The 15,767-nt window shown below is 57.2% G+C and overlaps 1 protein-coding gene across 1 annotated transcript in view; it reads left to right on the forward strand.

Annotated features, from left to right (window-relative positions):
- Positions 1 to 4,674: 4,674 nt before the first annotated feature.
- GSN (gelsolin) overlaps positions 4,675 to 15,767 on the forward strand; it is a 42,922-nt gene continuing 31,829 nt past the window's right edge. The window contains exon 1 of the mRNA XM_052645409.1: positions 4,675 to 4,781. Coding sequence (XP_052501369.1) covers positions 4,683 to 4,781 — 99 coding nt within the window. The 5' untranslated portion in view covers positions 4,675 to 4,682. The remainder of the gene's footprint in view (positions 4,782 to 15,767) is intronic.

Raw genomic sequence — 15,767 nt, forward strand, 5'->3', positions numbered from 1 at the left:
TGATGGAGGTGAGAGTTCTGCTTGCCCTGCCCTGAAGAGAGCTCATCCAAGTGTTCAGTTCTGGGTCTTGGTCTGTCAGTAGGGATAGGGTTCATTTGAAGTAGTTCAGGGAAGCCAGGGGAGGGAACCAGACACCTTGATCTCAGGAAGAGCTGGAGCAAAGGGGTAGAAGACGCGAGGGCCCGGGGTTTCCGTCTTCAAGTCTCCGAGGAGCCCCTGGGAAACGGGGTGCCAGACCTGCTCCGGGTGAGCCCAGAGGGCAGAGTTAGGGCCAGTGCGTAACGGGGCACAGGCAGAGAATTCCAGCACGTCCCAGTGACGGTTCTTTTAACCAGATGGACTCTCGAATAGAAGGTTTGCAGCCTCGGCAGGAAGTGAGTGCTCCAGTGCTGGAGGTGCACAGGCAGGGGCATGTGCCCTGGATGTGGGGTGGAGGGGGCTGGGGAGGAGTTGGAGCATGAAACGGGCTCTGACCAGATGACCTTGAGCCCCTGAGCCTGGGAGTCTTGACCCTCTCTTTACAGGTGGTGCTGGGAACCCCCCGAGCCGCGCTTCCACAGTGGTGCCGAGCCCTTCCGAGGGAGCCGCCCTCTTCACTCACAGCCCCACGAGGTAGGTAGAGCAGTGCAGCCACCGCTGGGTCCTCCTAAACCCAGCCTGGCTGCCGGGGGTTCTGGATGGGCCTGGGGAAGCAGCCTCTGGGCGCCACTCGTGGGGCTTTTCTCGTAAAGCTCAGAGAGCACTCTGCCCTTGCCTCACCTGCTCCTCACCCAGAGAGGGAGGCCAGGCAAGGGTGATCCCTTGGGGAAGAGGCACGAAGCTGGCTGGGTGCCAGGACTCCTGGGCCCCCCCTCGGCTGTGCTGCTCCTGCGCTGGGTGACGGTAGGAAAGTGCTGGTAGCGCCTCGGTGGGAGGGTGGACTCCCGTGAGGAGGAGGTGCAGGGATTCTTTGGAAGGGTGAGAAAAGCTGGGGTGCGGCTGCCAAGGCTCCGGGCTTGTTGACCGGAGGAGGAGTGAGAAGGGTGAGTCACAGGGAAGGTGCATGAGTCACACTCACCTGGGACGGCTGGCAGGGTGGGGCCCACCTGACTATCAGATTCACAGGTGACCTGCCGGAGGAGGTGGAGAGGCAGGGCACGGAGTGCAGAGTCCTCTGGCCAGAGCAGGAGACCTGGCTCAGGTCCCTGCTCGGGCCTCAGTTTCTCTGCCTGTGGAATGGGTGCATTGGTCTCCTCCACCCACCTACAAGGTTGTCGCGCAGACTGCATAAGCTCACAGATGCCGAAGGGCTTTGTGAGCTGGAGAAAGGGGAAGGATCATCACTAGGGGGATAACCCAGCTTCCAGTGCTGAAACAGAGAGAAGCGAGTTTCAGATAGTAACTGTGTGGAAAGCCTGGGAAACACTCCCCTGGGTCATGACATCACCCTTGACTGCCGAAAGGGGCCGAGTACCTCCAGGGCTTACTCATCCCGCAGCCCGGCTGGCTTCCAGGCAGTGACACGACAAGCTGACCACAGTTGGTGCTGTTCCTCTTTCCCCAAGCTCAGATGCAAGGGCCTTCCAATGCTGGGACTCCCACAGAGGGGGACCAGCCGCCTCCCAAGGGCACGAGACGAAGGGGCCTCCCCCAGCTGCCCAGATGGACCGGCGGGGCCCGCCTTGGCTCTGATGCTCTCGAGTCTGAGACTCAGAGCCTTGACAGCTCCCAGAGCCCCATGGCCTGAGCGCTGTGTCCCCATAAAGGGTTGTACTCTCTGAATGCTTTGGCAAGTGACACAGGAACCATCTTCTGCTTTCCCACTTCTGCAGAAGTACGCAGCCGCTGAGCGCATCAGCTGAGGGCTCTCTGCATCTTCACCGTCCCGCTGTCTCTGTGCTGGGCCCCGCCTTTTGCCCACTCCCCAGTGACCCTTCCGTGTCCACGCCTCCTGGTGTTTCCTCAGCTCTCCATGCCCCAGCTCGCTGGAGCCCCGGGTGCCTCCTCCTCCTTGAAGCTCGCTCTCGTTTTCACTTCTGGCAGGCTGCACCGTTCACTTTAATCTCCTACTTCTCCAGCCTCCTTAACTGGGGCCCTGTTTTTTTTCCCTCAAATGCTCAGCAGGAGTCTGACTGCTTCCTCTCTGGTGAAACAGAGGTTCATTCACCCATTCATGTGTGCACGCATGTGTGCCTTCATGTGACAGATATTTATTTAGGCCCTGCACTGGGGGTCGGAGAATCAGCAAAAAATGAGATTTTCCTAGCCCTCGTGGGTCTTACCATCTTGGGTCTTATATAAGTTATTATTATTGTTGTTTAGTTGCTAAGTTGTGTCCAGCTCTTTGCTACCAAGGCCTGTAGCCTGCCAGGCTCCTCTGTCCATGGAATTCTTCAGGCCAGAATGCTGGAGTGGATATCCATTCCCTTCTCCAGGGGATCTTCCCACACCAGGGATTGAACCCAGGTCTCCTGCCTAGGCCGGCGGATTCTTTACGGCTGAGCCACCAGGGAAGCTCTACAGAAGCCATTAGGTGGATAGCAAACTCCTCCCTTCTTCAGCTGCGGAGGAGGGGCCAGTGTTAGGAGAGCAGAGGGGACTGCGCGGGTGTGACGGGCTCTTGTCTGGACAGATGAAGGAGGCCTCCCCGAGAACGCTCAGACCGAAGATGGAAGGGACAGTGTGAGCGAGGGACAGTGTGAGGGAGAGAAAGGAGCTGGGAGAAAGAGCACGGCGCAGGGAGAGAGGCCTGGAGACCAGGCGGCGCCTCCGTTGTGCGGGCCCTGGGGGCCTTGGTTAGGGTTTGGAGTTTTATCTAGACCCCTGGGGAGGCACTGGAGGTTTTAAAGTAACGGAGAGTTTTGCCCCAGTTTCAGGATTGGAACCCTTGAAAGAGACAGTCGCCAAGTCCCAGCCTGATGAGCCCCGAGGCTGTAATTTTTGGCTCTTCCACACTGTGGCGTCCTGACGCTGCGCCTCAGGACGAGGCTTGGTGTCGGGCAGTCCTGGAAATGTGTCCTTTCCAGCATTCTCTGGGCTCCTTGCGGGTTTTCACTGTCGAGCTTCTGCACTGGAGAGTGGAGGTGAATCAAACCTGGGGACCCTGGGAGATCCAGACTTGTGCTGGCTGTTGCCTGGGGCCCCGCAAGCCTCAGAGGGCTTCCCCCGAGTCTAGCGCTCTGCTGAGGGGTTGGCAAGGGAGGTGCGCGTGCAAAAGCTCAGCCCCCTGGGGGGTGCCTCTGTGTTAGGGAGCTAGTGGGCAGAGTGGCTAAAGAGGCTTTGAGTGCAGGGTCCTGACCCTCTGGATGCCAGGATTCACGGCAGGTCTTGAGTTGAGGAGCTGCTTGAGCAATGAGATGTGAGAACAATCCATTGGTGGGATGCAGAGGGGGTTGGAGAGGATGAGTGTCACTGGGCATGGCCTCGTCCCTGCCACCCCCCTACACGCGCAGTAAATGGCTCTGGGGCCGTCTCTCTCCTGCCCCCTGTCGGTTCACTCCCCTGGTCTCCCTCCTGCCCCCGTCGGTTCGCTCCCCCGGTCTCTCTCCTCTCCCTGCCGGTTCGTTCCCTCCGTTGGTCAGCCCTCCTTGGTTGTTTCACTGGGGTTTGGTTACAGCCTGAACTCCAGAGGCCAACAGGTCCAAGCATTACTCTCGCTCTGACTTGCTCTGTGCCCCTTGACATGTCCTTTAACTCCTCTCAGCCTCAGTTTCCTCATCTGTGAAATGGGAATGACAGCCGGGTTGCTGAGGATTAATAATGGGTACGTAAAGTCCTAAGCATATGCCTGGTACCTAGTGATGGCTTGGTTATCTTTCCTTCCCTGTTGATAGGTAATGGCCAAGTCCGGGTCATCATCCATCCCTCTATGACCATAAATCTGTAATTTGAACTGGAAACAAGGTGTCCCCAGAAGCCCTGACAGAGGCCTCTAGCGGGACACCGCGTGGTTTGGAAATGCCTTTACGTTTCCCCACTAGGGGCTGGACCAGGGCGCGGCTCCGGGGGCTGGACCAGGTCTTGGCTGGTCCAGCACTCAGCTCAAGGCTGGCCTGTCCTGGTTCTCTTAAATACTAAACAAACACACACAAAAATTAATTAATTAAAAATAGTCATGAACTTTGGGCATCAACCTACCAGCACCTTCATCTTATGATTGAGGAATCTGGGGCCCAGAGAGGGACAGTGACCCTTCCAAGGTCACCCAGCCTTTCAGGGGCAGGGCCTAGACCTGACTCAACTATTTATTGCAATTCTAATTTTTAAATGCCAGTCACTATTAACTTAAAAAAATCCCCAAGTCAACTGGGAAAGGGGTAACAGTGGCATGAGCATTTGAAGGTAGGGGTCACCCCGAGGCAATTCGGGGGAGCATCCAGGCTGGAAGGGCCCCAGTGATACCATGTTCAACCTCCCAGTTTACATTTGGGGAAACTGAGGCCCAGAGAGCAGAAAGCAGAAGAGCAGTCACAAGCCCACTGCCGTCATCTGCCATGGGTGGGCGGCTCTTCCCCTCAGCCCACCGCCTCATGCTTAAGAGAGTGAGTTAGAACATGCGCAGGGGTCTCCCAAGGAAGTTTGGGGTTTTAATCGTGTCAGCGAGAAGGACCATTTCCGGAACCGTGCGTGCCCTGGTGGTGCCTGTGGTTTTGGGCCTGGCACAGCTATTTCAGACCAAGCCACAGGGCCCTATTTATAGGCCGATGCGATTAGGTTGGTGTGGTCGGGAGAGGCTCGCCTGTCCTCTGCCCAGCCCAGCCATGGTGAAGGAAGAGGCCCTCGGGGGCGACTCTGACCCGTGGGTGAGTAGCCGGGGGTCTAGATTTGTCCCCAAAGCCTGCTTGAAAGAAGGACTCCAGGGGTCCCCGTGCTGACTCCCCATTCAGCCGCTGGCCAGGCCCCGTGGAGAGATGAAACCGGCTCCAAGCCTGTCCTCTCTGGGCTGGAAAGGTCCTGCTCGGAGTCCGGGGAGGCGAGGACCTCTGGCAGGCAGGCCGCTCCAGTGTTTGCCCTCGGTCTGCACCGCAGCCCCGCCTGGCCAGCGTTTGCATCCTGCTGTGGGGCCACACCTCTGAGCCTCGGCCTCTGCTCTTCCCTCCCCCTGCCTGCGGGCTCCCTGCTCCCCAGAGACAACTGCCCGCTCTGTTCACCCGTCACGGCCCTGCTGCTCCCGTGCTCCTCCCGGCTGGTTCTTCAGGCCCTGGGCGCTTCCTGCCTTGTGTTCCTGCTGCTGAGGAACCCCCAAGCTCACGTGTACACCCCGCGGGGCCGGGAGGTCCTGAGGCAGAGCCCGATACAGGGAGAAGAGGAGAAAGCCCTGTGTGCTCGGGCCCCTCCTGGGCCATTCACCTTTCTCGTGTAGATGAGACACTGTCTACGTGCCGTGCTACACAGGAGCTATTTTTAAAAGGTGTGTAGGAGTGAGCCAGGCTTTCGAATCAGACGGTCCTGGGTTCCGGACTCTGCTCTGCTCTTCTTAACTGTGTCACCTCGGGCTGACCCTTTCTGAGCCTCTGTTTCCCCATCTGTAAAATAGGCATGTGCTAGCTTTGGGATGCACTGTCAACGAGACAGAGCTGAGAAGGACTGGCCATGCTGTCTGGCCCATTTTGAGCCTCCTGTGTGCCGCAGTGAGTGCTGCTTACTTGGGGGGGCAGGGAAGCGCCCTCTCTAGGGCTCAGTGGGCTTGGGGTCCAGGCGCCCAGCTCCACCCCATGTTCTCCTTCCCTCCCTTGCTTAGCCTCCTGGGCCTATTCTGTTCCCCAGATCTGGGAGGCTTTGTTTGGGGATTGTTTTGCCTAAGAAGTTTCCTCTGTGGTGCCACTGGATGACTCAGAGGCCTGACTCACCAGGAGGCTGGAGGCCGGGGAGGAATGGAGTGGGCGGAGGAGGGAAGAAGAGAAGGAACCAGGAAGGGGCCTCCATTCCCGCCCAGCCCCCCCCCCACCCCCATCCCACAGCTCCGATGGGCCAGAGCTGGCAGCTCCCCGGCACTGCCTGGCCTCAGTTTCCCCCAGAGTGAGAGGTGCTGGGCGTTGAGTGGTTCCCAGTGTGGGCCGAGCCTCAGAATCCCAGGTTCCCGGGCCCCACCCGGAACCGTAGACTCCGAGGCTGGGTGTGGGGCCTGGGAATCCGAGTTCTCAGGAGCTCCCCGGGTGATTCGGCTGCACACCTGCTCTGCGGAGGTGTCTGGGAACCAGGGAGCCCAAGGCTGCTTGCCTGTGGGCCTCAGAGGGGCTGCTCAGCACTGCTTGGCCGTCTCCACTCACAGAGAGAGCACTTTTCTTGCTGAATGTCTTGGCAGAATGGTGCCTGGAAAGCGCATGGGCTTTAAGCAAACAAACCGGCTTTCTGAAGTACAATTTACATCAGTTGCTGGAGTAAGTAGATAGATAACTTACCTACATGTAATCCACCAGTTTGAATTAATTCAGTGATTTTTAGTAAACTTTCAGACTTATGCCAAAGTCATCACGAGACACCCAGTTCAAGCACATTTTCATTACCCCTCATCTCCCCTAAAAGGAGCCCGTGCCTGCTGGCTGGTGCGCTGCACACCCACCCCCTAATCCCTCGGTGCTCTCCTTTCCATCTCTTGGGATGCACGGACCTGCGTGCCACTCCCAGCTTCACCCTTTTCTGGCTGTGTGACCTCCTGTGGTTGTTGCCCCTCTCTGAGCCGTTGATTTTTCCCCCTGTTAGAGGGGGAGGTATAGCCTCCTTGTAGCTGTCGTTTGAATTTCACTAACGTGATAGAGTGTCTGATGTGTGGTAGGTGCTGGGGTCGTGGGAGCCTGGCAGGTAGCACACACGATGTGGTACAGACACCCGGCACAGCTGTCACAATACAGCAGACACCCGGTAGGCTCGTCACAAATCAGCAGACGCCCGGTAGGCTCGCTGTGTCTCAGACACGGGGCTCAGCCCCAGAATTGCTGTGTCTCCTTCCGTCCCCACAGCACTTACTGGGTGAGTGTTAATGTCATTTCCGTTTCATAGCCAGGGAGACTGAGGCACTGAGAAGGGGCGTGGCTTGTCATGGTCGTGGAGGTAACGGGCGGTAGGGCTGGGAACCTGTCCTCCTGGACCTTCACATGTGGGGGTCACGCAGCAAGGGACACATTTCATGGAGCCAGGACAGGGTTATGGCACACAGCTCTCCTGGGGCCAGGGCTCGGGATGGTGGTTGTGATGTTGAAAATAGCGTAGATAGATGGTACAGGTCTTTCTTGACTCACTACGGGGTTACATCCCAATAAGCTGAAAAGATCTCAAGTTTATCAATGCATTCATACACTTTTCCAATCATACACTTTTCCTATCTTAAATTCATACATCATAGCTTAGCCTAGCCTACCTTACATGTGTTCAGAACACTTACACTAGTCTACAGTTGGGCAAAATCTAACACGAAGACTCTTTTTAAATGCCGTCCCAGGCAATTTATTGAATGCTGTACTGTCGATGAACAATAGAATGGTTGTCTGGGTGCAGAATGGTTGTAAGCCTACAGGTTGTTGCCCTTGGGATCCTGTGGCCGACTGGGAAAGATCGCTGGCCCAGGAAAGATCAAAACTCTAAGTACGGTTTCTACTGAACGTGTATTGCTTTTGCACCATCCTAAAGTCAGGAAATCGTGAAGTTGGACCGTTGCAAGTCGGGGACCAACTGTGCAGAGACCCTCATACAGCAGACGTGGCATGATGTGGGGGGCATGATCCAAGGTGTGAGTGACGTGGGACAGACAGGAGGACTGTGCCCCCCGGGTGCACAGGCCGGACACGTGTGAGGAGCACAGGCCAGGTATGTGACGCCAGGACAAGGTCCCCAGGGTGGGTGTGGGGTTTGATGCTTGGCAGTAAGACACTGAGGGTCCCTTTCTCAGGTCAGCGCCCGGGGCCCCAGCATGCAGTGGCTGGAGCCGGTTTTCTCCTCTCACAAAGGCCTGTCTGTTGTTTTTATTTTTCCCTCCTCTTCTGCCAAAGAGTGGGAGTGTCCCAGAGGAGCGGGGCCCAGGGCAACTACCCTCCCCGCCCCCCATCCCATCAGCTCAGACCGCAGTCAAGGCTTGGGGCCAAGTCCTTGGCGCTGGCAGAGCCTGCCAGCCCCCCAGGTCCCCGCTGTCAGAGGCAGCTGGGAGGCCCTGGTGGCTGGGCCAGCGCAGAGTAATTTTCCTCTAAGCCTCCCTCGCTCCTGTCCCCCTCCCTGGCGGCAGCTGCTGGCTGTGAGCCTCTGCTTCAGGGCTTAGGGGAGAGGGAGCCCCGCCCCTACGGAGGTGGAGGAGCCGACCCAGCCCTGCCAGCTGCTGTCAAAGTGCAGGGAGGAGGCTGCAGCTCACAGGCTTGCATTTCTGGAGCCCTCCCGGCATCTGTCGCTCACTCCCTTACCTCGTCTCAAACTCCCCAAGAGCCCGATGAGAAGACTGAGGCTCAGAGAGCCAAAGAGCCCGCGAGGTCTCACAGTCAGAAGCAGAGCCCAGGCTAGAGCCCTGCTCCCCTGGCGGCAGGACGAAGAGAGGCAGGCAGTGTCGCAGAGGGTGTCGGGGGTAGCGTTGGGGGACTAGGGGATGAGGCTGTAAGAGCGGGTGGACTCCGGACCCCAGAGGGCCTACGGAGCCAAGCTTAGGAGTCCTGACTTCATTCAGTTTGCGCTGGTGGCTGCGGAAAGGTTTTGAGTCGGGAATGACGTGATCTCTGTGGATAATGGAGAGTTGATGCACCGAGGAAGCTGGCGCAGTGGTTCCACAGGGGAGATGGGGACCCTAAACCAGGACAGCGTCTGGGAGGCCGACGGGGAAATGAGTGTGAAGGGGGAGCGCGCGGGGTTAAGCATCCCTGCTCTGGCCTCAGCCCTTTCCTATCTCCTGGGGGGGGGGGGATGATTCTGGAGTGTCCCAGAGGGTTCTGGAAGCTCTCAGGAGGGGGTACCTATAAGATGAGGTGGGTGATTGGGCATATACCCGGGGATGGAGGTGAGGCCGGAAGCAGCGCTGCGGAGAGGAGGCCACACCCATTCTGGCCGAGGCCACACCCATTCTGGCCGAGGTCACGCCCATTCTGCAAGAGGCCACACCCATTCACGGGGAGGCCACACCCATTCCGGAAATCTGTCACGTGCCAGGCCCTGTGCTCTGACTGGATTTCATTAATTCTTCCAGCTGGTGATGCTTACTCTCCGAGCTGGGAAAGGAACACAAGCATTCCAGTCTTATACCTCTGTTTATATTTGAGAGGGGAAAGGATGTTTTTTAAAAGCCTTATTAAAATGAAAGGGATTAGCAAAGATAAAATACATCTTTGAATCTCTGGTAGTTCTATTGTAGTTCAGCTTTTGAGATAAATTGCAAAGGATTTCTAACCCCGCTATAGCACTTGGAGTTTTTCCGTAACTGATTTTCACCGGTATCAAGTTCTGGTAGGCCTGGGGCATAATCTGGCTATTCTGTAGCCAAGGACCCAGGCTCAGAAAAGTTGAGTCACTTTGCCCAGGGCCACCTAAGTACTAAGAGACAGGGCTGGGGTTGAGCCCTTGTCCCTTGGGGCGGGGGCAGACCAGAGGAGGGGGAGGGCATCCTGAAGAGATTTGTGGATGCGGTGGGACGCAAAGTGGGCTCTTGGAGTGCTGGCTGGAGACCCTCTCCTGAGATGAGTCCCTGCCCCTGGCACCAGCTGCACCTCCAGGTCTCCGGGCCTCCCCCGGGACCCTCCGGCCCTCCATCGCGTTGGGGGCAAGGATGCAGCGATGGGTACGGGAGGCCGGTGGGCGTGTTTGCAGGGCCTAGACACGTGCTGGGGGTTGTTGTGGTTATTGAGCACCTGCTGTGTACCAGGCAGGAGCTCCTTCAGTTTTCCTAGACGATCCCCAGGGTAGGACTCATCACCCCATTTTATAGAGGAGGAAATTGAAACGCTCAGAAGGGCCATTTGCCCAAGTGCCCCCTGAGGTAGGGATTCCGGCTCCGCCCATGCTCAGCCTGGACATTATCTTATTTTCCCCTGGATGGAAGTTTGCACAGCCCTCACCCTGCTGGTCGTTCTTGGTACCCTGAGCTGGCCGAGGCTCCCCTCGCTGTTCTGGGTTCTGTACTGTCTCCTCTGTCCCCTTTATGATTCTCAGAAGTTCTGCCTGCAGGGTGCAAACTGGTGCCTGGAGGGTGGGCTCCCGCTGTTGCTGGCTGTGAGGGGCTCTGAGACAGAGAAAGGCTCCATTTGGAGCTTGCAGCAGGAGGGACCTGTCACTGTCCTCTGAGGTCCTGACACCGTGGTTCCCATCGTGGTGATTATCGGATGAACTTGATCCCCAGACAGACTGGGGGAGGCGGCGCGGTGGTGGGGTAGGGAACCTTGCTTGACCAGAGGCGCAAGCATATTTGCCTCTTGCTGTTCCTTTCAGAATCTGATTAAAGTTCCAGGGCTCGAAGGGTCTTTAGGGATGGGCTGGTTTGCTCATCACTGTATCACCTTGGCTGGGTCACCACTGGACCACTCCGTATCTCTCTGGAAGAAGGGGGAGGATACTGGCATTTTTGAACCTCTGTCTTATGTCAGGCATGATTCTGGAAACTTTCACATGTATGGTCCCGTTCAATCCTCAATAAAATTCATTTTGTTTATTTATTTGGTTGTGCCAGGTCTTAGTTTCGGCCTGTGGGATCTAGTTCCCCAACCAGAGACTGAACCTGGCCCCCGCACTGGGAGCGGCGTCTTACCCACTGGCCCACCGGGGAAATCCCTCCGCTCACCTTTTAAAAAGACATTTTAATCCTGATTTTATACGTAAGGAACTTGAGGGTCAGAGAGATGTTAACAGAGGGTTCCTAAGCCTCTAGCAAACAACCACCACAGTTTCCTTAATACATGCGCACTGTGCTAAGCCCCAAACGTCTTTTACTTTATAATGTTCTCTCAGCGACCCCAGCAAGAAGCTAGTCTAATCCCATTTTACCGATGAGGAAATTGAGGCTCAGAGAGCCGAAGCCACACAGCTGGAAGTGGTAGGCCAGGGATTTAGATCCAGATTTTCCTGGCGGGAGCTCTTTCCACAGTCACACAGACTGTTTTTCTTCCTGCTGGGAAGCCCTGCCCCTCTGCAGCAGGGCGCTGCCCCCTGCGGCTGTTGCTGCTTCTGGCTCTGGTTGGGGCCCCATAGGCCTTGCTGCCCCGGGAGGTTGGCAGGCGAGACTGTGTCCCCCATCCTGTCCTGGTCCTGCTTCATGGTGTCTGGAGTTGGGCCTCCTTGTCCTGCTGCTGACGTGTGTTTGTGCCTGGACTTCCCTGTCGGTGGGCTGGGGTCCTGGGGCAGCTAGGGGACGGTGGTTCGCAGCTGTTTGCAGCCTCCCAGGGCCGCTGCCTCCCCCGAGGAGGGGAGACCGACTTCAAAGGGGACCTGGCAGGCAGGCACTGGCTCACACCCATGGCCGGATCTGGCTGCTCCCGGGGCACGGGGTCAGGAAGCGGCAGGGCTAGCCCTTTCTGAACGTCCTGTCCTGGCTCTGGGCACTAGGTGGGGTAGCCTCCAGAAGCTGGGAAAAAGCCAGTGGCTTCAAGCCCTGGGAGAGGCAGCCTCTTGGAGGTGGCTTCAGCCAAGCCTCACTGGCCGTCTCCCCAACAGCTGTCCAAGCCTGGGATGGACGGAGCCAGGGCAGAGGTCCAGCTGGCCCTTCCCGGGGGCCTTGTCGTGTTGTGGGCTCAGGCCTCGGCTCTGGCCTGGGGACGGAGACCTCTGTCCTGCCTGGTGCTCGCTAGGTGACTCTGAGAAGTTATAGTCTTGCTCTTGGGGTCATGGTCTGCAAAGAGAGGACGGACTATTGAGCGTTGCTACAAATAAGCCCTACTCTGTGCTTCTTGCCCCAGAGCTCCCAGCCACCCTGCAGCTGGGCAGCACTGTCCCTTCCTACCAGTGAGTGCCCAGCACTCAGAGAGGGAGAGCAACTTGCTCTGGGTCACACAGCTTGGGCCTGAGCTCAAGAATCTCACTGTGAAATCTGTAACCTTTCTCCGGCACCACTAACTGCTCACGCATGGTGTGTACATGCTGAGAGGCCTCTGTGCAGAGAAGCCAGCTCACACACGGGGCACTGACTTGGGGCTCCGTCCGTGTTGTGTGTCAGGCCTTGGCCCTCCTCACTGCCCTGTGAGCTCCCCGTTTTACAGATACAGAAACTGAGGCCCTGACCACAGGCGCTGAGTCTCCCAGATTCTAAAACACATGTTCTTTCAGGTCCCCAGGGCTCCCCATGCTGAGGCCCTGTCCAGTTTTACCAGGTTTCATAACCGGATTCTCTGTTTACTGACCATTGTCCTATTTAACAAAACCCCGGCCAGCAGGGCGGGTGTTCCCAGGAGGACCCAGAACCCAGCCGTGAGCCAGAAAGCAAACAAGCTCCGAGAAAGAGGGCTGCTCATGAGTGGCCGGCTGCCTGGGAATCAAGAACAACAGTGTTTGGTGCGAAGAGACGAGAGCAGGGTGGTGTCTTCCAGAAGTGGCCAAGGGCTTTTGTACACTGCGGCCGGGGGCGGAGGGTGAGGCTGCCTCCTCCCGGCGCGGGTAGCTGCCTTGGGAGGCCCACGGAGACACGGAGGCTAGCCTGAGGTCTCCACAGGAGCAGGGCCACAGCTGGTGGTGGGCGGTGGCGGTCCTGCGTTGAACTGCAGGGGAGGGATATGGTTGGATGCTGAAAACTGCCTACTGTGTGGACCACTAGGCAGGAGCCAGAAACGCCTGAGATCAGAGGGCGAGGGGGTCTCTTGCGGTTCAGAGGAGGGCAGGGGCTAGGGTGTGCATGCTTGCGGAGCGACTGGTGGCCAAGCAGGCTGCTCCCGGCACAGGGGGCTGTGCCTGGCCTGCGTGCCCTGTACACCTTGGGAGTGGCACAGAGTGTAGGCGCCATGGTTCGCCCTCCGCCCAGAGGCTGCAGCCCGGGGACCTTCCTAGTCATGCCTCTGTCCTGGGTGCTCTCCCAGGTGCAGGGCTGGAGGGCTTTCCTGGGCTGCCCTCTTCAACCGGGGAGGCGTGGCAGGGGATGCCACCCCAGAGAGTCCGGGCTGCCAGGCTTGGCTTGGGCTTGCCTGGGTCAGCAGCTGCACCCCTTCACTTGCAATAGGAGCTGCTGTTCCCTTGCTGCCCAGGCGGGATGGTGCTCGGGGCCCTGCCTGAGCCCCAGATAGAGTCTGGGCGCTGGAGCCAGCCAGACTTGGGCTTGAATCCCAGGAGTGCCTCTTTCCAGCTGAAGGACCCTGAGCAAGTGCCTGGAACTCCCTGAATCTCCGTCTCCTGGTTGCTGTGAAGAGACTCAGGGTCAGAGCCCACCTCCTTTCCTCGCTGTCTCCTCCCAGAGATATGCAGACCCAGAGGTGCGGTGGCATGCAGCGACTAGTAATGCTCTGCCCCCCTTGTGTAGGTCAGGGGCTCTGCACTGTCTGCCTCAGAAGGACCTGTAGAGGTGCCCTGGACAAGTGTTCCCATTTTACAGGTGGGAACTTCGAGGCTCAGAGACCTGTAGGTTCCCGATGTGGTCGCAGAGCCAGGATCTGGGGAATCCTGAGGCTGAGAACGAGAGTTCTCGGAGTCAGAGCTGCAGGGCCTGGCCGTTCTTTTCCGTATGGAGACCGGAAGAGCAGATGAGGACGGTGATTTGCCCAAAGTCACCCGGGAAGTCAGCAGCAGAGGGAAGCCTGGCACGGGGTGGGGAGCTCCTCCTTCCTACTTAGAGGTTTTTCTTTTGCACTTAAGCTCTCCCCACTCTTCTGAACCTGTACATCCTCTTCTGGGCAGAGAGCCCAGGGGCCTGTGGCCCCATCACAGTCTCTACACATCACTGCCCTGCAGTGAGAGTTTCCAGGCCGTGGATGCCCCGAGGGCAGGGGCCAGGGCCTGTTCTGCAGGTCTCCAGTGCCAGGGACCCAGGCCCCAGAGCTATGTGACAGGCACAGCTGCAGGGGCCTTTGTGATCATTAACCTGGGGTCAGTGACCCTGGGCTGGTGGGCCGTGACCCCTGGGACCAAGGCCGAGCCACACCAGCCCTCTGTTAATCACCAGCTGAGCAGAAGGGACTGCTCGGCTGGGCTGGATCTGGCTTAGGTTCACTTGGGGTCGGGGTGGGGGTGACTGGGGATGATAAGGAAATTTCCTCTTCCTGCTGGCTTGAATTTTCCAAATTGTCTAATGAGCAGATATTACTATATCTATTTTTAAGGTATTTTTCCTAGATCAGTCTTTAATTAAAAAAAAATAAACTACATCAGAGAAACACTTGTAAATAGTTTCAAACCCTATAGCACATTGAAAAATTTTTCACACAAGTGTACTGAGGTGTAATATAGAAACCATTAACAATTCACCCATTGTAAGCGGACAGTGTTATGCCTTTTAGTACCTTTTTCGGTTGGGTAATCATCACTGTAATCCAGCGCTGGAATGTTTTCATCACCCTAAAGTGTTCGCTCGTGCCAACTGCGGTGATGTGGGTGCCTAACCCCGAATTCTTCATCTCTTTCAAACAAACTGACTTGACAGTTTGGTGTTTACTCTCTTGATTTTCTTAAGGAGAAAGTGTATGCAAAATCAGACACCCTTGTAAAGCAGAAGCGAGGCGCTAGCGTAGAGCCGCTGCACATGCTGCTGTCTTGCACTGTGAGGTCACGCCGTCCTGGTTGGCTGCCTACTGTGTGCTGGTAGGCTGCCTACTGTGTGCCGGGCTCGGCCTGAGCTGGCTCGCTCTTGCGCAGCTGCGGAGCGGCCCATTGCCTGGCGGCTCCGTGACTTATTTAAGCAGGACCTTCGGGTCCTCTCCAGGTTTCCTCCGGCGACGCTCCAGTGGACACCCTTGCACGTGTATTTCCGTGCTCCTCTGTAAGTCATCCTGCAGGAAACGGCCCTGTTGCCACATTGCGTATTTTGAATCTGTATAGATGTCAGTTGCTCTGCAGAGAGGGGAAACTGGGTTATGCTTCCGTCAGGCGCATGTGAGAACAGTGGGGTTTTATCCTCCAGATGCCTAGGGAGAGGGAAGAGCTCTCTGAATTTAGGCCAGAGGCGTCCACTGGAGGTTCTGCAGGCCCAGGGCTAGACATACAGCCTTGAGAAGCCAGGGGCCTCTTGTGGGTCCCCACGGACACTAAGATAGAATTCAGACTCTTCAGGGATTTCCCTGGTGGGCCAGTGGTTTAGAAAGCCACCCGCCAGTGCAGGGGAGACAGGTTGGATCCCTGGTCTGGGAAGATGCCACATGCCGCAGGGCAGCCGAGCCGGTGCGCCACGACCCTTGAGCCCATGCTGTAGTGCCCATGCTCTGCAAGAAGAGAAGCCGCTGCAAGGAGAAGCCTGCACGTTGCAATGAAGAGTAGCTCCTGTTTGCTGCAACCAGAGAAAGCCCGCTCGCAGTAATGGAGACCCAGCGCAGCCGAAAATAAGTAAATAAGCAAAACAAAAAAACAGGCTCTCTGAGAAACTCTTCACCTATACCCATACGTCTTAAAAAGTATTCAGACTCTTGAGCGTGGCACACGGGCCCTTGTGACCTCTGCTGCCCTCTCGAGCCTCATCTCTTCCTGGCCCGGTGTTTCAGACAGGATCCCTATCAGTCACTGCAGTGGCCTGCGTTTGCTTGCCCTTTGCCCTTGCTGTTCCCTCCCCTGGAATGCCTCTCTTCTCCATCTCCCTTCTCCCTGTCCTTCAAGGCCCAGGTCACAAGTCCCTTTGTCCGTGAAGCCTTCTTATAATCCCTGCAGTCCAATTTATCTTCTTTGTGTGTGTCCCTTTAGCCCTTTATCTGACCCACAGTCCCCCT

The sequence above is a fragment of the Budorcas taxicolor genome, chromosome 8 (assembly GCF_023091745.1).
Source record: "Budorcas taxicolor isolate Tak-1 chromosome 8, Takin1.1, whole genome shotgun sequence".
In the NCBI taxonomy this organism is placed as follows: Eukaryota; Metazoa; Chordata; class Mammalia; order Artiodactyla; family Bovidae; genus Budorcas; species Budorcas taxicolor.